This window comes from Pithys albifrons, chromosome 20 (assembly GCF_047495875.1).
Source record: "Pithys albifrons albifrons isolate INPA30051 chromosome 20, PitAlb_v1, whole genome shotgun sequence".
NCBI lineage: Eukaryota > Metazoa > Chordata > Aves > Passeriformes > Thamnophilidae > Pithys > Pithys albifrons.
The window spans coordinates 3,576,075-3,602,649 of record NC_092477.1 but is presented as its reverse complement, the minus strand read 5'-3'; the positions used below and the strand labels follow the sequence as shown (position 1 = coordinate 3,602,649).

At 54.6% G+C, this 26,575-nt stretch overlaps 1 protein-coding gene across 1 annotated transcript in view; it reads right to left on the bottom strand.

Moving 5' to 3' along the window:
- The window catches only part of PNPLA7 (patatin like domain 7, lysophospholipase), a 188,198-nt gene that overhangs the window by 9,651 nt on the left and 151,972 nt on the right, over positions 1-26,575 (bottom strand). Inside the window, exons 29-33 of the mRNA XM_071574420.1 lie at positions 19,439-19,508; positions 16,677-16,793; positions 14,059-14,207; positions 8,288-8,440; positions 4,560-4,667 (exon numbers count right to left, since the gene is read on the bottom strand). Coding sequence (XP_071430521.1) covers positions 4,560-4,667; positions 8,288-8,440; positions 14,059-14,207; positions 16,677-16,793; positions 19,439-19,508 — 597 coding nt within the window. The remainder of the gene's footprint in view (positions 1-4,559; positions 4,668-8,287; positions 8,441-14,058; positions 14,208-16,676; positions 16,794-19,438; positions 19,509-26,575) is intronic.

Sequence of the window (26,575 nt, the reverse complement as noted above, 5' to 3'; positions counted from 1 at the left end):
GGGAGAGAAGAGCTGAGCTGCTCCAGGTGAGGTTTATGTAAGGTCCCTGTTGTTTGTGTCTTGAGTATTTGCATTTAGGTGACAAGATAAACAGGGGTTGACTGATCAAAGCAAAGGAGAAGTGTCTAAATGATTAACTATCTGGGGTTTTAAATAAAAATCCGATGCTCACGACAGGGAAACAAGACAGTAAGAAACAGTGCTCAGCTCTCAGATGTTGAACAGCCAGAAATAGATGAAGAGCTAAAACACACAAAGCATCAAAACCTTGGCTAATCAAAGGCAAGTTAAAAATATCAGCTGTTATCGCCGGGAGATAACAGAGCCAAAGGACTTAAGTGACTCTAATGGCCTGAGAAAAGCGAGACAAACAGCCCAGAGGGAGCTGCAATGATTGTTACTTTGTAGGAAGAAATCCTCAGAAACAAAAGTCTCAGTTTTTTCACCCAGCTCCTGAGTTTCCAGAGAAAGAGCAGCTGATCCCACAGCACAGTCTGGATGGAGCCCCAGTGCCAGGCTGGGGGGGCACAGAGCCCTTGGTTGTTGCTTGTCCCAGTTGAGCAGGTGGGACCAGTTTGTCCCTGTGTGGGTGTGACCAAAGCTGGGCATTCTAAACCCTCTGGGCCATTGCCCAGCAACTGTTCCCAAGGGCCCATTGGCAGCAGCTGCCCAGGGCACAGCTGAGCCCTCAGGCTGGGAGCTGGCTGGGAAAGAAGCCTGGCAGAGGAGCTGGGACAACTCCCCTCCAGGGACTCCTTGGCACCTCCACACACACCTGAGGGCTCAGCTCTGCTCAGGGGCCACCAACCATTCCAAAATCCCCCCTGACTCCCACAGTCACATCCCCCACTGTGGAACTCCCTGCCCTGGGGGAGGCACTGGGGGCTCCCACCCAAACCTCAGGGGAGACAATCTGGGGCTTTGGGGACTTGGGGAACCACTCCTGGGATCCAGAGGAGGAGCAGACCCTGGACAGGAGGAGCCCCCCACTCTCCACCAGACTGTGCCATCATCTGCACCAACAGGTTTGTCCCTTCCTTTTCCTTTGCACTCGGGGGAACCATGTGGGGCTCAGCACAGGGGCCACCAAACCCCCCTGTGTTTGTGCCCCAGGGGGTGGGTTACACTGCTGGGCTTGGGGGTTAAACCCAATTTCTCTTTGTGCCATTGCATTTATTGTAATGTTGTTATTAAATTGTAACTCTGACTTATAATCTCTCACGTGTTGGGTTTGTTTCTCCTGCTGGTTTACCTTTAAACCTGCACACTGCTCCACAGCCCAGGGGGTTGGTGGGTCACTCCCAGTCCTGTGATTTCCAAGCTCTTGGACTCACAGCCATCAGCACTTGCTGCCCCATCACCAGGGCAGTGCCAGGCTGTGCCTGCCATGAGGACGTGCATGAGCTGCTCTCCAGGGCCGTGAGTGCCCCAAACCCCAGGGCAGAGGTACTCAATGCCCAGCCTGCTGCTGGAGGCTCAGCTGTGGCACCACAACCACTGAGACACTCCCCTCAATATCCCACATCCAGGGCAGTTTTAAAGGCACTCATCTTTGCAAGCAGTTTGGTACAGCAATAAATATGGTTGGGCTTGTTCCTGGCTGGTGATAAAGTGAGGCTGAAGTAGGACACAAGCTCCTCTGAGACACAGTTTTCCCTGCCTTGCTGTGCTGGTTTAAAGGTGAACCAGCAGGGGAAATGAACTCACCACGAGAGAGATTATAAGTCAGAGCTAAAATTTAATAATAATATTACAATAAAAACACTGACACACAAGGGAAATTGCTTTCAACTCACAAAACTCCAGCAGTATAACCCAGTGTCCTGGGGCACAAACCCAAGGGGGTTTGTTTGCCCTTGTGCTGAGACCCCTGTGGCTCCCCCAAGTCCAGAGCAAAAGGAAAAGAAAAACCTGTTGGTGCAGGTGAGGGCTGTGGTCTGGGTGAGAGCGGGGATCTCCTCCTGTCGAGGTCCTGCTGCTGCTCTGGATCCAACGAGAAGTTCCCGAGGTCTTACCCACCACTTATGTACCCTCAGGGAGCACCCAGTCCCTCCCCCTGGGCAGGGACTCACACAATGGGTGATTAACTCTGGGAGCCAGGGGGTGTTGAACTGTTGATGGCCCATTGGCAGCCACACCCCCCCAGGCTGGGTGTGAAGGTGCCAATGACTCCCTGGGCAGCTGCTGCAAATGTTCCATTGTCCTTGGGGAATGAATAGAGGGGGTAGAATACACAGCTTTGATCACCCCCACACAGGGTTAGCTGGTCCCTCCTGCTGAACTAGGACACTTGCCTTCTGCTCATCACTATCAAGCACACAAACCCAAGCCCAGCCCATCAGGAGGTGTCAAAGGCAGACTGGGGACCATCCCACTGATGGACCTCCTCATCCAGCCCATCTTCTGTCCTGCTCCAGGAATGGTATCCATGTTCCCAGTGAGGAATCACAAGGAGTGTGGGGCTCCTCAGGCTGTGTGATCACCACATAGTTTCCCCCAGCTCAGTCCCTGTGTGCCCTTCCCAAAGGCACTCCCCCTGCCAGGCAGCTTGGACAGGACTCACCTGATGGTGGAAGTCACCACTGTGAGTCCCCTTGGCCGCCCTCACACAGCCAGAGCTCAGGGCACCTTTCAGCCCCATTCCCTCAGTGACTCACAGCTCTCACCTGTGCTGGCACACAGGGCTCTGAGGGCACCATTGTGGGTGTCACCCCCTCCCCTCTGGGCCAGTGTCCATCCCTGCCCTTCCTCTCACCATCTCACCCCGAGCCAAGGTGCTCCACCACCCACCTCAGGAGAGCTGCAGATGCTCAGTGTCACTGCTCACCTCAAGTGACCCTGCTCAGGGAGCCTCACCACGCTTATGATTCATTGGGGCCATCACTTAAAATATTACTGCTCATTTCCCTCTCTTGAAAAGATGATAAAGAAGAATTACTGGGGAAAGCACAAAGTCTTTGTGGCACTTGGGTTTCAAATCAGAGGGATTCAAAGGAGGGGAAGGGCAGTGAGCCCATATATTATAATATATTATTATACCTTCCTCAAGAAGGTGATGACTATTTCTTAAAAACAGCAGCAACTTCCCTGCCAAGAAATCCAGTCAGTCACTGGGAACCAAAAAAGAGGTTTTTATCTACCTGTGAGCAGATATCTATGACCACACAGCAGCACTGAACAGCCTGGGGGAATGTGCAGGGACTGCCTGGGTGTGCTGAGCTGGGCAGGATGAGGTGAGTGACACCAGGACCTCCCCAGACCTCCTGGAGCCTCACTGGGAGCTCCACAAAATGCCTTTGGAAACAGAGGAGTGAGGAAGAAAAGCAACAAATCAAGAAAGCTGCATCCCTGCAGAGATTTGGACTCTTGGCTAAAAACACACCCCCAGTGATGGTTTAAATCAAGTTTTCTGAAAGCACCCAAGAATTATTTGAGTCACATCCTGAAAGGCAGCAGTGGCTGAGCTCAGTGCCAGCCATCCTGATTCACATCCCCTGGGAGGCAGACACAGCCCTGGCAGGCAAGTTTCTAACAGCAAAAACATCCAGGTACCACCTCAAGCTTGTGGCACAGGAATAAATGAAAAATACCTCTCCAAGGTTACTTGTGTCTGCCCAGCACTGCCCAGGGAGGCAGCCCAGAGGCACAAGGGTAGAGAGTGGCCATGAGCTGAACCCACAGAGCATCTCCTGGGATCTGCAGGGCACAGGAACAGCCTCTGCTGCAGGAACAGCTCTCAGAGCCCCCCCAGCTGCTGATGCCCAGGAGAAGGGAATGGGGGGCATGGAAACATCCAACATCAGCTGTGTCTTGGAAACTGCTGGTGAGATCCTGCCTTCCCTCAGAGAATCATGGAAGGGAGCCACAAGGAGCACTGAAGATGTCATTTGAGGACAGGTATAGAATCATAGAATGGATTGGGTTGGAAAAGACCTCCGAGATCATCAAGTCCAACCCTTGGGCCAACTCCAGTCCCTTTACCAGATCATGGCACTCAGTGCCACGGCCAAGCTCAGCTGAAAAACCTCCAGGGATGGGGAATCCACCCCCTCTCTGGGCAGCCCATTCCAATCCCTGAGCACTCTCTCTGCAAAGAATTTCTTTCTGCTCTCCAACTTCAATTTCCCCTGGCAGAGCTTGAACCCATCGTGCCCCCTTGTCCTGTTGCTGAGTGCCTGGGAGAAGATTCCAGGTTACAAACCCAGTACCAAGGACCTGTTAGAACAAAACAGGCACAGCAGAGCTGCTCTCAGAGCCTGCAGCACTGCCAGGGCTTTCAGAGCCCCCACCTGAGGGCACAGATGGGTCTCCACAGGGGCACACACCAGGAAGCAGAGAGGGACAGGCAGTGCCAGGGCTCAGGCTCTGGCAGAGCACACCTTGGCCACAGTGGTGCTGACAGTCAGAGAAGTGCAGGGCCTTGTCCATCCAGGCTGGGCTTCAAGGAAAGGCATTTCTGAAGACCTGATCCCACCTCTGCCTGCCTGAAGGACAGCCCTGAGCTCACAGGGAGGACTCAGGGCAGCACCAAGCAGCTCTTGCCTTTGCTGAGCACTTACATCAGTTTTGGACTTGCAGGTCTCTTGCCTGTCCTTCAGCATCTTGTCAAGGACTCCACTCCTGCACCACACATTAAAGACAGTTTTCCCGTGCTGGTATCCCACTTCCTGGAGAAAAAAAGAGTCAAGAGAAGAAAAGGAACTAATAATTGAAAAAACCATTTTATGATATGATCTGCAAATAAGAGGGAATGCAGAGCTCTACTCCAAAGCCAGGATGAGTTTTGCTGCCTTCCAGCCTCAGCTACATAAGCTCTTCAGCCTAAAACTGGGGGAACAATGAAGGAAACAAGGTGCTATTTTAAGTCCAACCTGAGTACCCCATGAAAAGTGCCACCACCTGACACAATGTGTTTGGCAGCAGGGACCTCACTGAATAATGCCACAGAAAGAGGAGCTTGGGATACACCTGTACATGTCCTTCCAGTCCTGGCTCCTTCTTTGGCAGAAGGGAACAGCCCAAAGAAATGTGTCTTCTCCCCTCTTGGCTCAAGAAGAGCCAAGGAAAGAAAACTTTCCCTACAAAGAAAAGTTCCTGTAGGGCACCTGCTCCCAAAATCTCTTGAAATAAGTTAAGGCAGACAGCACTGGACATGCTGGAGCAGTTTGGAGCACCAATGATGGCCCATGGATACCACCAAACCCACTCCATGGTCCTCTCCTGTAACCACATAAAGGAATTTGTGCTTGGAACAGCAACGTGGCACTGCCATCAGCCTGGAAACATCACTGCAAGTTTTACTCTTCTGCTCAAAAAGCAGCAGAATGGTGGAAAACCCAAAGGGAAGGGACAGAGCGACAGCTCTGGGGAGCCTGGATGTCAACTGGGGGCAGCAGCACCAAACCTCTGAGCATGGGGAGCAGCCCTGGCTGAGCTGGTGTGGGCACTCAGGCTGGCATTCACCTCCTCTGATCCACCCCAGCTCCCCAGTGATCCACCCCAGCTCCCCAGGGATCCATCCCAGCTCCCCAGTGATCCACCCCAGCTCCCCAGTGATCCATCCCAGTTCCCCAATGATCCACCTCAGTTCTCCAGTGATCTGCCCCAGCTCCCCAGTGATCCACCTCAGTTCTCCAGTGATCCACCCCAGCTCCCCAGTGATCCGCCCCAGCTCCCCAGTGATCCGCCCCAGCTCCCCAGTGATCCACCCCAGCTCCCCAGTGATCCATCCCAGCTCCCCAGTGATCTATCCCAGCTCCCCAGTGATCTATGCCAGCTCCCCAGTGATCCATCCCAGCTCCCCAGTGATCCACCCCAGCTCCCCAGTGATCCACCCCAGTGATCTACCCCAACTCCCCAGTGATCCACCCCAGCTCCCCAGTGATCTATTCCAGCTCCCCAGTGATCCACCCCAGCTCTCCAGTGATCCACCCCAGCTCCCCAGTGATCCACCCCAGCTCCCCAGGTATCCATCCCAGCTCCCCAGTGATCCACCCCAGTTCTCCAGTGATCCGCCCCAGCTCCCCAGTGATCCACCCCAGCTCCCCAGTGATCCACCCCAGCTCCCCAGTGATCCACCCCAGCTCCCCAGTGATCTATCCCAGCTCCCCAGTGATCCATCCCAGCTCCCCAGTGATCTATCCCAGCTCCCCAGTGATCCATCCCAGCTCCCCAGTGATCCATCCCAGCTCCCCAGTGATCCATCCCAGCTCCCCAGTGATCCACCCCAGCTCCCCATGAGAAAAAGGAGCTCCCCTGAGAAGAAAAAGGACCTGACAGCTCTGCCACTGCCTGGGTCAGGCTGATCCCAAATGACCATGAGAAGCTGAGCCTGGGGCTGAGACAGGAGAGGGGTCTGACAAGAGGAGGGGATTTGGTTCCTTGGAACTAAACCATGGTGCCCATTTGTGTTTTCTGTAAAATCCAGGCACACAGCTGAAATTAAACCCCTCTACTGCCCAGCCCATAATGATAAAGGAAAGCCCAAATTGCCCTTTCCTTTAAGGTCAGCACAGTTTAAAGTTCCCTTGTGGACAGAAGTTACTTAATTCCAGGATCCAGGAGGGTGCTGCCCCTCCATCCCTGTGGTGTCTCGTGCCAGGCTCACAGGCAGTGCCATGGCTGAGTTACTGCACTTGGTCAGGTTTTATTCCACTGCCTACATTTGCCTGGTGTCTCTACATCTCTTTACCAACACCACATTAGCCAGAACAGGGATGTGACAGCTCATGGTCTGTCACTGTGATGAACTCCCAGACCTGTCAGTGGAGGTTTTCAGATCAGCCAGGGCACTCCAGCTAGCACAGAACATCCTCTATCAGCAGAGACTCAGAGCCATTGGCACACGGCAGTGTTTGCCCAGGAGCCAAGAGACTCCAAATATCCTACAGAAAATATTTAGAGTGGGGAAATCAGCTGGTGGTTTGGAACAGCTGCTGTGTGTCCTGAGGACTCTCCCCACTGTGAGTCTGGCTTTGATCAGTGTTTATAAGCCAGTATCAGAAAAATCAATCTGCAGCCTAAGGAACACCACAGGTTCTCACTAAGCTGGAAAGGAGATTGACTGAAGGAAGAAGTGGTGGGTTTGCAGCCTGGGAGAAGAGCAAAGCTCAGCAGAAATGCCTGGAGATGGAAGATGTTTACATGGTTACAGCAGGCAAAGGATGGAGAGGGACAGTAAAATCATCCCCACACTGAGCCAGAATCGCTGCTTCCACCTGGGCAGGGCCATCTCTGTGTGAGTGTTGGATGTGCCACCAAGAGAACTCCCTGCCCTCCTAGGGCCAGCTCTGCCCACGCTGGGCTCTGGCACAAACACAGCACAACCCCAGCCTGGCAGCAACTTTTTTACCACATCCCTCATAGAATCCTAGAATGGATTGGGTTGGAAAAGACCTCTGAGATCATCAAGTCCAACCCTTGGGCCAACTCCAGTCCCTTTACCAGATCATGGCACTCAGTGCCAAGGCCAAGCTCAGCTGAAAAACCTCCAGGGATGGGGAATCCACCCCCTCTCTGGGCAGCCCATTCCAATGCCTGAGCACTCTCTCTGCAAAGAATTTCTTCCTGATCTCCAACTTCAATTTCCCCTGGCAGAGCTTGAGCCCATCGTGCCCCCTTGTCCTATTGCTGAGTGCCTGGGAGAAGAGACCAACCCCCACCTGGCCAGAACTTCCCTTCAGGCAGTTCCAGACAGTGCTGAGGTCACCTCTGAGCCTCCTCTTCTCCAGGCTGAACACCCCCAGCTCCCTCAGCCTCTCCCCACAGCACTTGTGCTCCAGTCCCTTCTCCAGCCTCGTTGCTCTTCTCAGTTGGGTTGGAAGAGACCTCTGAGATCACCAAGTCCAACCCTTGATCCAACCCCACTGTGATCACCAGCCCAGGGCACAGAGTGCCCTGGGCTGGTGATCACAGTGGGATTGGATCAAGACAAGGTGGATTCTCTGTCCCTGGAGGTGTTTCAGAGGACACTCAGTGCCACATCCAGTCCCTTCTCCAGCCTCGTTGCTCTTCTCTGGCCCCGCTCCAGCCCCTCAATCTCTTTCCTGACCTGAGGGGCCCAGAACTGAACACAACACTCAAGGTGTGGCCTCCCCAAGGCAGAGTCCAGGGGAAGGGTCACTGCCCTGGGCCTGCTGGCCACGCTAGTTTGGATCCAGGCCAGGATCCCCTTGGCCTTCTTGGCCACCTGGACACACTGGTGGCTCCTGTTGAGCTTCCTGTCCCTCAGTCCCCCCAGGTCCCTCTGCCTGGCTGCTCTCCCAGCTAACCCAGAACGGGCACTCACGCAGATCTCGTCGAACTTGCCGAAGTCGAGGGTGCCGTAGCGGTCGATGGGCGGGCGGATGTACTCGCAGTAGTCGCTGCTCCGCACCATCTCCAGCTGCCGCACGCAGCACACGTAGGCCAGCCGGGTCTGGATCTCGGCCATGTTCAGCACCTGCACCACACCAGGGGTGGGGGGGACACCTCAGGGTGGGGCTCTGCTCCCTGGGCAGGGAGAGCGGCAGCTCCCTGGGATTGGAGGGACTTAACTTTATGTCCTGGGCTGAGCTGGCAAAATATGCTGTCTTGGTTTGAGATAAGCAACTGCTGACCCCCCCAAGCACAGAGAAAAAAGCCTAGTCCAAACTTCAGAGCCCAAATTTAGGCCCACCTAGGTGAACCCATAACATATGCCAGCTGCCCAATGCAGAATGTTGGGGCCTCCCTCGCCCCGCCAAGAAAAGGGAGAAAGGGAAAAACCCCTCAAAACACATTAAACTTAGAACTAACTAAATATATTTACACAGAAATGAGAAAATTGAAGGAAACCACAATATAACACACACTTGTATGTATATGTATGTATGGTCAAACTTCATGAACAAAGCTTTGGGCAGGGCTGTCCCCACTGGGTGTGCCCTTCCAGCCTGCGCAGTGGATTTTAGGTGAGGCTCAGCGTGCACAGAACTGGCCCCACCGTTTCAGTCCTGAGGTTCATCTGCCACGAGCTTGGACAGTGCCAGTGAAGTCCTCAGGACTGTCTACAGCCCCCGGCATTGCCCAGGAGGTCTCCCATCCAAGTACTAATCCAGGGCTGACCCTGCTGAGCTTCCGAGATCTGACGGGATGGGATGTCAGGGGGGCATTAACTGCCTACCTGACTGGATAGAGAGTCTGCTTTCCACAAAACACCTGGGCTCACCCCCAAGGGGTGCATTGCTGAGCCTTCTGTGTCTGTGGCTCGGCTTCACGAACGAAGCTTTGGGCAGGGCTGTCCCCACGTGCCCTTCCAGCCTGCGCAGTGGATTTCAGATGAGGCTCAGCGTGCGCAGAACTGGCCCCACCGTTTCAGTCCTGAGGTTCATCTGCCACAGCCCAGCGAGCTTGGACAGTGCCAGTGAAGTCCTCAGGACTGGAACCTACAGCACCCGGCATTGCCCAGGAGGTCTCCCATCCAAGTACTAATCCGGGGCTGACCCTGCTGAGCTTCCGAGATGTGACGGGATCGGATGGCAGGGGGGCATTAACTGCCCAGTAACACACACTTACACAAGTTAGAAATAACAAGAAATAACTTCCCACTCCCCAGTGAACACAAATCCCACCATTCTAACTACAAATCACTCCAGAGAACTCAATCCCCAGAGAGACAGACTTAGGCAGAAAGACTAAGAAGAAACATTTTACTTCCCTAAGATAACATGGTGGTGAGCCAGTGCTCTGGGCCTGGGCCTCCCATCCCTCCTGGGATGGCACAGAGCGTCTTCCTGGGACCACAGCTTGAAGGAACTGACCAAGCCACTCCCACACTGGCTCTTACACTTTGAGGTCATGTTGGAATATGGTATGGAATACCATTGGCCAGAAGAACTCAGCTGGCCCAGCCCAGCTCAAGTCAGCCCACAGTCCCAAGCCTAGACTGAAATTTAAAGCCTAAATTTAGGCCTACTTAGCTAAACCCATAACACCTTATTGATTGATAATGGTATTAATTGATACATCTATCATAGAATTTGCTTAATAGTTATTATAAAAATCACTTTATATAAAGTAGCTCAGCATATGGCAAAAATCATAAGGTACAGATGTGTAGGACCTGTCCTTGAAGCTTCTATACTAAGGGGCCTTAGGGATTTCTTGTGCTAACTAAAATAAACTGGACACCACATGGAACGAAGATAAATCAGAAGATAAGTCAAAAGAACAGGATCATTAGAGAATTCGCCAATTAGACCAGTTATAGTTGCCAACAGATCTGGCTTGGGGCAGTTTTGAGCCAAAGGTAAAAAGGACATGTGAGGACTACAAACCTCAACCCCAAAGACCACCAGAAGTATCAAGTGGTATAAAAAGAGAGGGAGGTGGAGCTTCTGCCTCTTTTGGTCTTTGTCTCAGCCCTTGAGGCCGCCCTGCCCTGCCCTGCCCTGCCCTGCCCTGTCCTGCCCTGCCCTGCCTTGCCCTGCCCTGTCCTGCCCTGCCCTGTCCTGCCCTGCCCTGTCCTGCCCTGCCCTGCCTTGCCCTGCCCTGCCCTGCCTTGCCCTGCCCTGTCCTGCCCTGCCCTGCCTTGCCCTGACCTGTCCTGCCCTGCCCTGTCCTGCCTTGCCCTGCCCTGTCCTGCCCTGCCTTGCCCTGCCCTGTCCTGCCCTGCCCTGTCCTGTCCTGCCCTGCCCTGTCCTGCCCTGCCCTGTCCTGCCTTGCCCTGTCCTGTCCTGCCCTGCCCTGCCTTGCCCTGCCCTGTCCTGCCTTGCCCTGCCTTGCCCTGCCCTGTCCTGCCCTACCCTGCCCTGCCCTGTCCTGCCCTGTCCTGCCCTGCCCTGTCCTGCCTTGCCCTGTCCTGTCCTGCCTTGCCCTGCCCTGCCCTGCCTTGCCCTGCCCTGCCCTGCCTTGCCCTGCCCTGTCCTGCCTTGCCCTGTCCTGCCTTGCCCTGCCTTGCCCTGTCCTGCCCTGCCCTGCCCTGCTGAGATCAGGCCTTGCCACCATCCCTGCTGTGTTATCCAGGGAGGGGAACATTTGCTTGTTAATTTTCTCCTCTATTGCTGGGAGGTTACTCTGGAAGAGTTTTTGGGAGTTTTTGGGAGGTTTTTGGGAGTTTTTGGGTGGTTGGAATCTGTATTATTTAGTTGGGTGACTCGGTAGTTATTGTTAGTTCATTTTTCCCCCCCACATTTGTATATGTCTGTATTATATCATATTCTGTTTTTAATTGTCTTTCTTTTGTATAATATTAAAAGCCTGCTACTTTGGGATTGGGGTTTTTATTCTCTCCCTCCTTTTCCCTTGGTTGGGGGTGAGGGGGACATGACCCTTTCTCTCCGTGTTGGGCAGTTGGCTCAACCTGACACACCATCAGCAGGGAGGGAAGTGCCTGTGGGTGTGTTGCTGCAGCCCAAGGGTGAAGAGAGTCTTGCAGCCCAGGACACAGTGGGAAGGTAAGAGGGAGGTCTGTGCTGGGCTGAGGGGGCACAGGGATGCCTCAAGGCAGAGATCAGCAATGCCCCATCCCTGGAAGTGTCCATGGCCAAGCTGGACTAGACACTGGGCTATGTCACCCTGTCACCAGAGGCTTGGAGCACCCTGGGATAGTGGGAGGTAGAGCCAGGTTGGATGGGGCTTGGAGCATCCTGGGATAGTGGGAGGTAGAGCCAGGTTGGATGGGGCTTGGAGCATCCTGGGACAGTGGGAGGCAGAGCCAGGTTGGACAGGACTTGGGAGCACCCTGGGATAGTGGGAGGTTGAGCCAGGCTGGATGGGGCTTGGAGCACCCTGGGATAGTGGGAGGTTGAGCCAGGTTGGATGGGGCTTGGAGCACCCTGGGATAGTGGGAGGTAGAGCCAGGTTGGACAGGGCTTGGAGCACCCTGGGATAGGGGGAGGCAGAGCCAGGTTGGATGGGGCTTGGAGCACCCTGGGATAGTGGGAGATTGAGCCAGGCTGGATGGGGCTTGGAGCACCCTGGGATAGTGGGAGGCAGAGCCAGATTGGATGGGGCTTGGAGCACCCTGGGATAGTGGGAGGTTGAGCCAGGTTGGACAGGGCTTGGAGCACTCTGGGATAGTGGGAGGTAGAGACAGGTTGGATGGGGCTTGGAGCACCCTGGGATAGTGGGAGGTAGAGCCAGGTTGGACAGGGCTTGGAGCACTCTGGGATAGTGGGAGGTAGAGCCAGGTTGGATGGGGCTTGGAGCACTCTGGGATAGTGGGAGGTAGAGCCAGATTGGATGGGGCTTGGAGCACTCTGGGATAGTGGGAGGTAGAGCCAGGCTGGATGGGGCTTGGAGCACCCTGGGATAGTGGGAGGTAGAGCCAGGCTGGATGGGGCTTGGAGCACCCTGGGATAGTGGGAGGTAGAGCCAGGTTGGATGGGGCTTGGAGCACCCTGGGATAGTGGGAGATTGAGCCAGGTTGGATGGGGCTTGGAGCACTCTGGGATAGTGGGAGGTAGAGCCAGGCTGGATGGGGCTTGGAGCACCCTGGGATAGTGGGAGGTAGAGCCAGGTTGGATGGGGCTTGGAGCACCCTGGGATAGTGGGAGATTGAGCCAGGCTGGATGGGGCTTGGAGCACTCTGGGATAGTGGGAGGTAGAGCCAGGCTGGATGGGGCTTGGAGCACCCTGGGATAGTGGGAGGTTGAGCCAGGTTGGATGGGGCTTGGAGCACCCTGGGATAGTGGGAGATTGAGCCAGGCTGGATGGGGCTTGGAGCACTCTGGGATAGTGGGAGGTAGAGCCAGGCTGGATGGGGCTTGGAGCACCCTGGGATAGTGGGAGGTAGAGCCAGGTTGGATGGGGCTTGGAGCACCCTGGGATAGTGGGAGATTGAGCCAGGCTGGATGGGGCTTGGAGCACTCTGGGATAGTGGGAGGTAGAGCCAGGCTGGATGGGGCTTGTAGCACCCTGGGATAGGGGGAGGTAGAGCCAGGTTGGACAGGGCTTGGAGCACTCTGGGATAGTGGAAGGTGTCCCTGCCCATGGCAGAGGTGGAACAAGATGAGCTTTAAGGTCCCTTCCAGCCCAAACCAGTGTGGGATTCTGTGGTTCTCTGACCTCCCCAGTGCCAGGGCAGGGAGGCTGCAGAAAGGCTGAGGAGGACAGAGACCCCTTGGGATCATCCAGTCCAGCCCCCCTGCTCAGGCAGGGTCAGTGTGTCCAAGGCCAAGTCTAGCTGAGTTTTGACCATCTCCATGGATGGACATTCCCCAGTCTCCCTGGATGGCCAGTGTTTCTCCACAGGTGTTTCCAGGTGCTCAGAGGGAATCCCATGTTTCCATGGATGCCTATTCCCATTTGGGCAGTTGGAGTATTTCACTGGGTACTGCTGAGAAGAGTCAGGGCCTCCCATTTTCTGCCACCAGACACTGCCACTGCACACTGGGGGCAGTGGGGTCACCTCTGCCAAGGCCCAGGGCACTGCACACCTGTACCAGCTCCACAGCCACTTCCCAGGGGCACCAGAGCTTCTCAGGGAAGTGAGTTATCACAGAGGAAAACCTCAGGTTGCAGAGCAGTGCCCACAGTTTGTGGTATCTTCTCCAACTTTGGGAAGCACAAAAGAAGATTTTCACCTCCACTTCCAACTGGGGAATGGAGGGAAAGAAGGAAAAAGAGTGTTCACTTGGGGGAAGCTGCTGAGCCAGGTAATTTAGGACATGCAGAATAAGGCACAGAGGTGGCACAGGCACAGGCAACAAGAGAATAATAATAACAACAGTAAAACCACACTCTGCAGCCCCACATTTATTCTACTTAACTCCTGCCTACTGCTCAAACCTCTCCAGACCAGCAGTTCAGAGACTTAAAGGAGAGAAACACTGACCTGGGCAAAGTCACAACATTTATTGTTAAAATTAATAAATTCTGACTGTATCATAACTAATGCACCTCTAAGGAAAGGTCTCTTTGCTCTAAGAATTCTTCAGCCCCTTCCCAGCCTGGGGCTCTGCCCCTTCCCACCCACTGCCTTCCTTTGGTGTCACTGTCCCGTTCTCTTCACCCACAAACAAGAGCTCCAACCCAGGGACACAATGGCCTGTCACCACAGGTGCTCCCTGAGGGACCCAGGGGAAGCTTCCACCATACCTTGACTTTCTCAGCCAGTGGGTTCCACCTCTTCCAGAGCAGCCACCAGCCCGACAGGCAGTCGCCGTAGTTGGTCAGGTCGGTCTCGTCGCGGCTGCCCACGTCGATGGCGATCACCACCTTGGCACCCATGGACCTGGCCACGTCAGCTGGGGCACAGGGGGCAGAGACAGTGCTGCAGGCTGTGCCCTGCCCTGCCCTGATTGCACAGATCTATGGGCATGTAATTCCACCTCATTCTCACAAGAACAAAAGACCTGTGGGACCTGCAGGGACAAGTGGCAGCGGCCCTACAGAGGGGGGTCAGCAGTGCCAGGGTCAGCCCCCAGAGGGAAGGTGACCAAGGGAATCACAGAATCATAGAACTGATTGGGTTGGAAAAGACCTCCAAGATCATCAAGTCCAACCCTTGGTCCAACTCCAGTCCCTTTACCAGATCATGGCACTCAGTGCCACGGCCAAGCTCAGCTGAAAAACCTCCAGGGATGGGGAATCCACCCCCTCTCTGGGCAGCCCATTCCAATCCCTGAGCACTCTCTCTGCAAAGAATTTCTTTCTGCTCTCCAACTTCAATTTCCCCTGGCAGAGCTTGAGCCCATCGTGCCCCCTTGTCCTATTGCTGAGTGCCTGGGAGAAGAGACCAACCCCCATCTGGCCAGAACTTCCCTTCAGGCAGTTCCAGACAGTGCTGAGGTCACCTCTGAGCCTCCTCTTCTCCAGGCTGAACACCCCCAGCTCCCTCAGCCTCTCCCCACAGCACTTGTGCTCCAGTCCCTTCTCCAGCCTCGTTGCTCTTCTCACTTGGGTTGGAAGAGACCTCGAAGATCATCAATCCTTGATCCAACCCCACTGTGATCACTCTGGCACTCTGTGCCCTGGGCTGGTGATCACAGTGGGGTTGGATCAAGACATGGTGGATTCTCTGTCCCTGGAGGTGTTTCAGAGGACACTCAGTGTCACATCCAGTCCCTTCTCCAGCCTCGTTGCTCTTCTCTGGCCCCGCTCCAGCCCCTCAATCTCTTTCCTCAACTGAGGGGCCCAGAACTGAACACAACACTCAAGGTGTGGCCTCAGAAGGAGCAGCCCAGGCACCTGGCAGAGAGGGAGGAGGATGCCAGGCTGGGAACTGCTGGGGGAGCCAAGAGAAATGTTCCTCTTGCAAAGGGAGAGAGAAATGAGGCAGCACCTCCCACTGCCAGGTCAGCAGAAGGGCTGAGCTGCAGGCCCTGGGCATGGCTGAAGATTTAGGGAAGCACTGAAGGAGGGAAGAGAAGGACACGACCCTCACAGGAGGATTTGTGTTCCTTGCCCACCCCCAGAGTCCAAGATAGTTGCAGTTTCCAGAATAGTCGTGCGTGGGAAAAACCACAGCTCTGAAGAGCCAATTAAGAGGCTTAATTTAGACCCTGCTTTAGATCTGAGCTGTTCTGTAACTTTGATTGAGATTGCTGGGCTTGTTCAGCCTGGTGTGTGTCCCACCCAGGTCACCTGCCTGTTTGGAGGTGGGAAAGGGGCTTTGGTTTGCAATTCCTGCCTCTGCTTAGAGACACAAACAGAATGTCAGATGCTGATCTGGGGCACCTGTTTCATGTTATTTCCATTTTTTTTAGGCAAATACAGCCCTGATGGAAAAAATATAGCCTGGCTTTGTCTGGGAGCCTGAGGGAGATTCCCCCTCTCCAACTGTGCACAGCACAGGCACAAACTGCAGTGACACACAGAGCTCTGCTGCCGTGCCCACCCCCCGTGCCACCCACCTGTGATGACAACCTGGCACAGAACACACCCCAGCACACACAGGGAATTCACACCCTGGCACCCTTTTTGGGTTCAGGCCTCAGAACAGCCCCCACTGCACACCCCTCCTGTGACTCCCCCCCTGCCACGTGCTCTGGGGGACACCTGAACAACAACGAGTTCATGCTGTTCTTTCTGAACTATTTCTTCATAGAATCATAAAATGGATTGGGTTGGAAAAGACCTCTGAGATCATCAAGTCCAACCCTTGGTCCAACTCCAGTCCCTTTACCAGATCATGGCACTCAGTGCCACGGCCAAGCTCAGCTGAAAAACCTCCAGGGATGGGGAATCCACCACCTTCATTTCCTGATAATTTTTGAGGAGGAACTCCAAGACAGACTGTGTGTCTGTGCTTTGATTCCTGCTCTCCCCCTGCAGCAAGCACTAAAATAATGCAGAATTAGCTGGGAATTGTTTGTTCAGAAGATGTTAAGAAATCACAGACTCACAGACTGTCCTGAGCTGGAAGGGACCCACAAGGATCATCGAGTCCAACTCTTAAGTCAATGGCCCACACAGGGGATTGAACTCATGACCTTGGCATTATTTCAACCAAGTCTTGACCAACTGAGCTGATCTCAGGGTCAATACTGTTAAGAAATACTGTTAGAAAATACTTCATAACAAAAAACAAGTGTTAATAAAGCCATGCTGAAGGAAAACTCCCAGAGAACTGAGAGCTAGGACTGCAGGTAACCAGATTTCTGCAGGATTTCTCCATGTTCCCTTTTGGGGGGAAATACAAAAGCAGCCCAAGCTTTGCAGGCTGTTTGATGGGCTGCTCTGGGCAGTCTGTGCCAGCTGAGCCGTGCCCCTACCTGGCAGGTTGTTGATGTAGCCTCCATCCATGAGGAGATGCCCATCCTTGGGGTCACAGAGGGGTGGCATGTACCCCGAGAGGGACATGCTGGCACGGACATACCTCCACAGGGAGCCTGCAGGGGGGACAGGAGGGGTGGCACCAGCATTAATTACCAAGCATTAATTACTGCCACTCATTAAAATAGTCAGGAGACAGAGGCTGTGCTCAGTCTGGGAGGAAGGTATTAAAGCAGTTTATTATTTTCTGTATCAGGATCCCAGATGGGAAAAACCAAAGATTATGCAAACATCCCATCAGGAAAAAGGCCAGAACCCTGAGGGTTAAGCCCATACCTATTCCCTGCCTTCAAGGAGACCTCAGGACATGCCTGAGTGCAGGAATCCCCTTTAGGGCTTTGTGGAGGCAGGAAAAGGCTGCACCTGGGGACAAGGGACACACAGCCCCAGTGCAGCCAAAGCCACCACGATCCACAGAGATCCACAGACTTGTAGCAGGACCAGAACATTCAAAACATGTGCTGGAGAAGCCCCAAAATTCTGTCTTCCTGTCCCAGGTGAGCAGGTGGGCCCAGTTTGTCCCTGTGTGGGTGTGCCCAAAGCTGGGCATTCCAAACCCTCTGGGCCATTGCCCAGCAACTGTTCCCAAGGGCCCATTGGCAGCAGCTGCCCAGGGCACAGCTGAGCCCTCAGGCTGGGAGCTGGCTGGGAAAGAAGCCTGGCAGAGGAGCTGGGACAACTCCCCTCCAGGGACTCCTTGGCACCTCCACACCCACCTGAGGGCTCAGCTCTGCTCAGGGGCCACCAACCATTCCAAAATCCCCCCTGACTTTATCCCACAGTCACATCCCCCAGGGTGGAACTCCCTGCCCTGGGGGAGGCACTGGGGGCTCCCACCCAAACCTCAGGGGAGACAATCTGGGGCTTTGGGGACTTGGGGAACCACTCCTGGGATCCAGAGGAGGAGCAGACCCTGGCCAGGAGGAGCCCACCACTCTCCACCAGACTGTGCCATCATCTGCACCAACAGCTTTGTCCCTTCCTTTTCCTTTGCACTCAGGGGAACCACGTGGGGCTCAGCACAGGGGCCACCAAACCCCCCTGTGTTTGTGCCCCAGGGGGTGGGTTCCACTGCTGGGCTTGGGGGTTAAACCCAATTTCTCTTTGTGCCATTGCATTTATTGGAATATTGTTATTAAATTGTAACTCTGACTTATAATCTCTCTTGTGGTGGGTTCATTTCTCCTGCTGGTTTCCCTTTAGACCAGCACAGTTCCCTCTGTACCCAGCCAATGTTGCACTTGTGAAACCCCTGCAAGTGCCTGGTTGGGGCTGTATCTCCTCTTGGGCCACCTCTGTTAGGTCTGTAAGGAACAAAGTTCTAATCCTTTAAGCTGGTAGAAACAAAGTTTAATTAAGTACAAATTGATTAGACCTGTTTCCTGTAAAACATTCTGCTTTAAGGCTTTTACACAGTGACTTTTCTCCTGACATTTGCATCAGCTGAATTGGAAAGACACTGAAATTCCAAGGGGTCCTGTCTGGGAGGTGAATCTTTAAAATACCCAGAGTGAGTCTTGCAGTGCTGGCTGAGTGCTCAGTGATGAACTGCTTGGTGCCTCAAACAGCAACTCTGCCAGCAAACTGGGAACTGATTCTTCCTTTTCTTTAGCAAATAAATCACAGTTCTGTGTCTAATTATAGTTCTGTGCCTAATTATAACCCCAGCACTCCCACTGATAGCACAGGTTCATGCTGGCAGATTTGGGGGTTGGAATTAATAGTTTTAGTTGAGTTGGAACTTCCACCTAAGCAAAAGGCTGACTTTGTGTTACACCTCCCAGACCAATCCAAGATGGGAAATGGCAACAGTTGGGAACTTAATTCCTCTCACTTCAGTGAAATCTGCAGATTACCAGAAAGACTGTTTACTGTCCTCACAGTGAACTTCCCCAGGGCCAAGCAGCTGGATGGAGTGATTCTTGACCTCAATTTGCTTAAGCAGCTGCAGAATGGGAATACAAAACCTCTAAGAAGGGTTAATCCTTTTGCTGCTGCTTTTGGCTGCCCTGGTTGCCCCTGCTCAAAGCCCAGTTTGTGTTCTCCAGGAGCTCCTGAGGAGCAGGAATGGACAGTCCTACCCAAGGGCAGAACATCAGGGATGGGGCAGCAAAGGCTGCAGCTCCCCCAGGGAAGATCTGGGGCACCTGGAGCCTCCAGGGACTCTGAGTCACTGCCCTGACAGCCAAAGGGACACAGCCAAGGCCAGTGTCCCACTGGGATGCCACCAGGTCAGCAGTTTTGCTCTGCTCACTCACTCAAGGACATCCCAGTTTTACTGCAGAGAGATAAAAAGGCCTGGCCACAAAGGAGACCCTGGCCTGGCCTCTGCTCCAGGCACAGGACTCTGCTCTTTGGCAAAACAGCCTCATTTGGGGGCAAGTTGAATCTTAAAGGGTCTTGGCTGCATTAAGTCTGAGTTGTGGGTCAACACCTGCACTTCAGGGGATGCTTTAGGGAAGCAGAATTGTGTCAATGGGCTCATTTCCTCCCTAAACAGTGAACACTTCTGGTTTAATTCCTTCCCCACAGCTCTGCTCCTTGTCACCTGTGGACAGCCAGCTGGGGCCTCAGCAAGGAACAGGGAAGGGAAAAACAAAAGGAAAACAGATCTAAAGGTGAGAAAACTCCAGGAGAAAGGGGTGAGCCCGAAGTGTCACATCATGAGTTCAGAGCTGGAGAAGGCCAAGTGCACACTCACCATCCCTGTGCACCCTCATGGCTGAGGCTGTGATGTCAGTGGTGATGGTGAAGTAGGGAATCCACAGATCCTGCAACAGAGGAGGGCCCAGGGTTACCAAATCTGAAACCTTGCACTGAACAACACCCCAAACCAGAGTGGTGTCTGTTTCCAGACAGAGCCCCAACACCTGCATGGGTGGAGGGACACCCTCAGCCCTGGGCTTGGGTTCATCCATTTGTTCCTTGGGCAAACATTTCCTTCAGAACCAAGGCAGACCAAACCCCTTATTGCCTTTTACCAGGAGCAAGAACCTCTTGTTCCAGCACACAGAGACCTCCTCACTCCTCCTCACCTGCTGTGGAATGGCTCTGCTTCCAGGGGAGGGGTGGGGGCTGATGGCCACTCCCACCCAAAGGCATCCCAGGCTGTCCAGGGCTGGAGGACAATGGGAAGGGAGGACTCACCTTCCAGATGTTTGGTTCCTATCTAGGTCACCACACCTGGGGTGCCTTTGGCATCCTTGGGGACATGGCACTAAGCCAGACAGACCTTTGGCCTCACCAGTGTGGCCACTGCATTTCTCCCACTGGTTCCACTTCACCCCCATGCCCAGCAGGTCTCCCAAGATCATGTTCTCCATGGATCAGTGTGGAACTATTCCCTTCCCCAACCCCAACCCAAGCAGCACCTCCCCTGCCCTGGTCCCTGAGCCACCACAGCCACAGGCAGAGAGGGAAGAACATCATTTATGGCCTCTTGACTGACCCCTTTGTCCCTCCTGGTGATGGGTCATTTCAGCAGGAGATGCAGACCCAAAGCTGCCAACACCCAACTCTGGGCATTGGCTACAGGAACAAAGGATCCTGCAGGGCACATCCCCAGGGAGATTCTGGAGTTGAATGAGGTCCTGCAGGGTAACACAGCAGAGCAGTGTGGAACAGAAGGAGGGGGAGATACAACAAGAATGGCCAAGCCAAGTGCTTGAGCATGAGGAAAGGCTGAGGGAGCTGGGGGTGTTCAGCCTGGAGAAGAGGAGGCTCAGGGGAGACCTTATCACTCTCTACAACTCCCTGAAGGGAAGTTCTGGCCAGGTGGGGGTTGGTTTCTTCTCCCAGGCACTCAGCAATAGGACAAGGGGGCACGATGGGCTCAAGCTCTGCCAGGGAAAATTGAAGTTGGATATCAGAAAGGAATTCTTTGCAGAGAGAGTGCTCAGGCATTGGAATGGGCTGCCCAGAGAGGGGGTGGATTCCCCATCCCTGGAGGTTTTTCAGCTGAGCTTGGCCGTGGCACTGAGTGCCATGATCTGGTAAAGGGACTGGAGTTGGCCCAAGGGTTGGACTTGATGATCTCAGAGGTCTCTTCCAACCCAACTGATTCTATGATTCTTTGTGCTTTACAGGTTTACTCCAGGAGACCAGACCAGACCAGACCAGATGCCACCAGCCAGCCCTGCCCCTGGCAGAGGAAGTTCTCATTCCTCTTTCATCCATGGAAAAAGCAGCTGGGAAGGTGACCTGCCCACTGCCCAGGGCTCTGCTGGAGAGAGGACAGTTTTGGAAGGTCTCCATGGTGTCTGTGGAACAGCAGCTGTGCAGGGAAGGAGGAGGCCTGGTTGGAGTAAGCTGAGCTTGTGCTCTGAGAGCAGCTGCCCCTGCTGTGTCAGTCAGCAAAGCTGAGCCCAGGCTGAGGAGGGAAACCTGCTCTCCCTGTGCTCATGGCACAGGGGCTGGGCCTTCTGCAGCACAGATCTGGGGGGCCCTGGACTCCAGCCAAGCTGGGTTTGGACTCCAGAACCAGCAGGAGCTGCAAGTCCTCCCTCACTGCTCAGGCTGTCACTCCTGCTCTGAGTTTCTGTGCTGCTCAAACTGAAATTCTGCACTGCCACAAAGGTTTTCTCCCAAAGTTTCATCTCCTCAGCAGCTCTGCAGAGATGGTGGGGCTGGGGAGGACTCCCAGGTGCTGGTGCCAATGCCAGGGGAAGCAGCAGGGACAGAGTGTGACTGTGGGACTATTGGGGTGTCTCTCCATGCTGAAGAGATCCTGGGGATTGCAGGTCCAAGTGCATGGAACCAAAACAGGCAAAGGGGAAAAGAAACCTCTCTGACATCTCTTCTCAAGCACCTGCACCAAGGAGAGTAACCCAAGCCCCACCAGCAGTAATAAAGACTGCACTGCTCAGGGATCCTGCCAGTGGGTTTGGAAGATGAATCAAGTCTGAAACAGGACTTAATGAAATCTTGTCTGATTCCTCACACATTAACCCCCAGCTTACAAGAGCATTTTGGCAGGAGGAGAAAAATTCTGGCATGGGGAATGAAAATTCCACAGCCTGAGGCTCTCCCAGAAAGATGGGTTATTGCAGAGGAAAATAACTGTGTTTCTTGAGAAATTTCATTCAAGCTCCATGTCCTGGGTTTCCAACTGCCCTGTCCCGGGTTTCCAAGTGTCCTGTCCCGGGTTTCCAAGTGCCCTGCCCTGGGTTTCCAAGTGCCCTGCCCTGGGTTTCCAAGTGCCCTGTCCTGGGTGTCCCAGTGCCCTGCCCTGGGTTTCCAAGTGCCCTGCCCTGGGTTTCCAAGTGCCCTGCCCTGGGTTTCCAAGTGCCCTGTCCTGGGTGTCCCAGTGCCCTCTCCTGGGTTTCCAAGTGCCCTGCCCTGGGTTTCCAAGTGCCCTGTCCTGAGTGTCCCAGTGCCCTGTCCTGAGTGTCCCAATGCCCTCTCCTGGGTTTCCCAGTGCCCTGTCCCGGGTTTCCAAGTGCCCTGTCCCGGGTTTCCAAGTGCCCTGTCCCAGGTTTCCAAGTGCCCAAGTGCCCTGCCCTGGGTTTCCCAGTGCCCTCTCCTGGGTTTCCCAGTGCCCTCTCCTGGGTTTCCCAGTGCCCTCTCCTGGGTTTCCAAGTGCCCTGCCCTGGGTTTCCCAGTGCCCTGCCCTGGGTTTCCAAGGTTTTAGGAGGGGGTCAGCACCCCCAGCCCTTTGGGTGGGAAGCTCCCAGGGGCTGCTCCAGGCACTGTGAATCCTTCCTGGAAGCAGCAGTTGTGGATAAGCAGCTAAACACACCCTCAGTTTGTAAGGCTGTAATTAACTCTTATATCATTAATATCTATTTCCAGCTGGAAGTCATTGCCACCCACCCAAAGCCACTCCAGCTAATGAGCAAAGATGGATGTTTGGATGCTCGAAATAATGCTTGGAGCAAACATTTGCTCAAGGGCCAGTGCTTCCTGTGCCACCCTGGGGCAGCTCCCAGTTCCCTGTGCCCAGTGCCAGGACAGTGGGAATTGCAGTGAGGGAATAACTGCCCCTCTCCTGGCTGAGCCACACAACATTTGTCCTTATTTATCCTCATTTCTCTGAGGGAATTTCCCCCCTGAGGAAACCCCTCAGCACAGACACACAAGGTGGATGTCCCAGGACTGGGTTTCTCTTGGACAAAACCTTCCTGGGATTGCAAGGGTAGAACAGGACATGCAGCTACAGCTGTTCCAATTCCTAAGGAAGGAATCCTCTGCATCCCAAAAGGGAAGGGCAATAAACTGGAATCCAAAGCAGGGACAGATAGAAACGGCCTCGAGTTGTGCCAGAGGAGGTTTAGGTTGGAAATGGCCTCGAGTTGTGCCAGAGGAGGTTTAGGTTGGAAATGGCCTCGAGTTGTGCCAGAGGAGGTTTAGGTTGGAAACGGCCTCGAGTTGTGCCAGAGGAGGTTTAGGTTGGAAATGAGTGAAAATTCCTTCTCTGAAATGTGGGTCAGGAACTGGAACTTCCCCCCAGGCCAGTGGGGGAATCATCATCCCTGGAAGAGCTCAAAACATGTGCAGATGTGGCACTTGGGGACATGGCTGAGTGGTGGCCTTGGCAGGGTTGGGCTCCATCTGGAAGGGCTTTTCCACCTAAACAATTCCATGACTCTACAGAGCAGGGCCATCTGAGCTCAGAGATGTTCTTCCACACTGTCCCTCAGCCCCACCCTGCCCTGCACCACCAAACACCCTCCAAGGGAACCAGGAGAGGATCTGGAGCTCTGAGGGCTCTGCCCAAGGCCAGGAGCCCACAGCTCAGCCAGAGCTGGACACTCACTGACCCACCCCATGGTCTCCAGCAGGGACCAGAGACACTCACTGACCCACCCCATGGTCTCCAGCAGGAACCAGAGACACTCACTGACCCACCCCATGGTCTCCAGCAGGAACCAGAGACACTCATTGACCCACCCCATGGTCTCCAGCAGGAACCAGAGACACTCATTGACCCACCCCAGGGTCTCCAGCATGACCCAGAGACACTCACTGACCCACCCCATGGTCTCCAGCATGACCCAGAGACACTCACTGACCCACCCCATGGTCTCCAGCAGGAACCACAGACACTCACTGACCCACCCCAGGGTCTCCAGCAGGAACCAGAGACACTCACTGACCCACCCCAGGGTCTCCAGCAGGAACCACAGACACTCACTGACCCACCCCAGGGTCTCCAGCATGACCCAGAGACACTCACTGACCCACCCCAGGGTCTCCAGCATGACCCAGAGACACTCACTGACCCACCCCATGGTCTCCAGTAGGAACCACAGACACTCACTGACCCACCCCATGGTCTCCAGCAGGCACCAGAGACACTCACTGACCCACCCCATGGTCTCCAGCAGGCACTGCTGGACCAGAGACACTCAGTGACCCACCCCATGGTCTCCAGTAGGAACCAGAGACACTCACTGACCCACCCCATGGTCTCCAGCAGGAACCAGAGACACTCACTGACCCACCCCATGGTCTCCAGCAGGAACCAGAGACACTCATTGACCCACCCCATGGTCTCCAGCAGGAACCACAGACACTCACTGACCCACCCCAGGGTCTCCAGCAGGCACTGCTGGACCAGAGACACTCATTGATCCACCCCAGGGTCTCCAGCATGACCCAGAGACACTCACTGACCCACCCCATGGTCTCCAGCATGAACAAGAGATACTCACTGACCCACCCCATGGTCTCCAGCATGACCCAGAGACACTCACTGACCCACCCCATGGTCTCCAGCAGGAACCACAGACACTAATCCACCCCATGGTCTCCAGCAGGAACCAGAGACACTCACTGACCCACCCCATGGTCTCCAGCAGGAACCAGAGACACTCACTGACCCACCCCAGGGTCTCCAGCATGACCCAGAGACACTCACTGACCCACCCCATGGTCTCCAGCAGGAACCACAGACACTAATCCACCCCATGGTCTCCAGCAGGAACCAGAGACACTCACTGACCCACCCCATGGTCTCCAGCAGGCACCAGAGACACTCACTGACCCACCCCAGGGTCTCCAGCATGACCCAGAGGCACTCACTGACCCACCCCATGGTCTCCAGCAGGAACCACAGACACTAACTGACCCACCCCATGGTCTCCAGCAGGAACCACAGACACTAATCCACCCCATGGTCTCCAGCAGGGACCAGAGACACTCAGTGACCCACCCCATGGTCTCCAGCAGGAACCAAAGACACTCACTGACCCACCCATGGTCTCCAGCAGGGACCAGAGACACTCAGTGACCCACCCCAGGGTCTCCAGCAGGAACCACAGACACTCAGTGACCCACCCCATGGTCTCCAGCAGGCACCAGAGACACTCACTGACCCACCCCATGGTCTCCAGCATGAACCACAGACACTGACCCACCCCATGGTCTCCAGCAGGGACCAGAGACACTCAGTGACCCACCCCATGGTCTCCAGCAGGTACCAGAGACACTCACTGACCCACCCCAGGGTCTCCAGCAGGTACTGCTGGACCAGAGACACTCATTGATCCACCCCAGGGTCTCCAGCAGGCACTGCTGGACCAGAGACACTCATTGATCCACCCCATGGTCTCCAGCAGGAACCACAGACACTCACTGACCCACCCCATGGTCTCCAGCAGGTATTGCTGGACCAGAGACACTCATTGATCCACCCCAGGGTCTCCAGCAGGCACTGCTGGACCAGAGACAGGAGGTGGGGCACTGCAGGAGGGACCCACATGGCCAAAGCAAGGAGGGTACAGCTGGGGCTGCCCAAACCCCACCACAAAAATAACCCCAGGCTCTGAAGGACTTCTCACTCCCCAGCCTGTTTGTTTGCAGCTCCCTCCCCTCTGCACAGCAAACTGCTATTTTAAGCCATGGGATGATTAATCACTTACTTTCATCCTTCCACTTAAGCAGGGAATGTTTGGGATTATTTTAAATAAATATATTTAAAGTCTATGCAGTGTTGATTTGCTTCCTAACCTTTCATCACAAGGATTCCAAACACAGGAATAATCTGGTTAAAACTGAAAATGAGGTAAGATTGCAAGGCCACCCAAAAACTCCTTGAGCTGGGGGAGCTGGGAAGGCAAACACTGATAATGTGCTTGACAAGCTGCTGCTGATGGAAAAAGGACAGGTGGGGCTCCCAAGGGGGCTCAGGTGGACCATCCAACACCCAGTAACTCAAAAAAGGTCCCCAGGTGCAAACCAGGACACAGCACACTCTGCCAGGACTGCAGTTTCCTGCAGGCTGCTCAGGAAAACTCACTCAGGCTTCAAAAACGAAATTAAAACCAGCCAAAGCCACTGCCCCAAAATTCAAGCCCTTCTCTGGTGTGCCCTGAAGGTCTGTGAAGATCTGATTTGCAGAAAAATAATGATGGAACAGTATCCTGGTTCAGCAACCGGGACCACTGTGTGGGTGTGCCCAAAGCTGGGCATTCCAAACCCTCTGGGCCATTGCCCAGCAACTGTTCCCAATGGCCCATTGGCAGCAGCTGCCCAGGGCACAGCTGAGCCCTCAGGCTGGGAGCTGGCTGGGAAAGAAGCCTGGCAGAGGAGCTGGGACAACTCCCCTCCAGGGACTCCTTGGCACCTCCACACCCACCTGAGGGCTCAGCTCTGCTCAGGGGCCACCAACCATTCCAAAATCCCCCCTGACTCCCACAGTCACATCCCCCACTGTGGAACTCCCTGCCCTGGGGGAGGCACTGGGGGCTCCCACCCAAACCTCAGGGGAGACAATCTGGGGCTTTGGGGACTTGGGAAACCACTCCTGGGATCCAGAGGAGGAGCAGCCCCTGGCCAGGAGGAGCCCACCACTCTCCACCAGACTGTGCCATCATCTGCACCAACAGGTTTGTCCCTT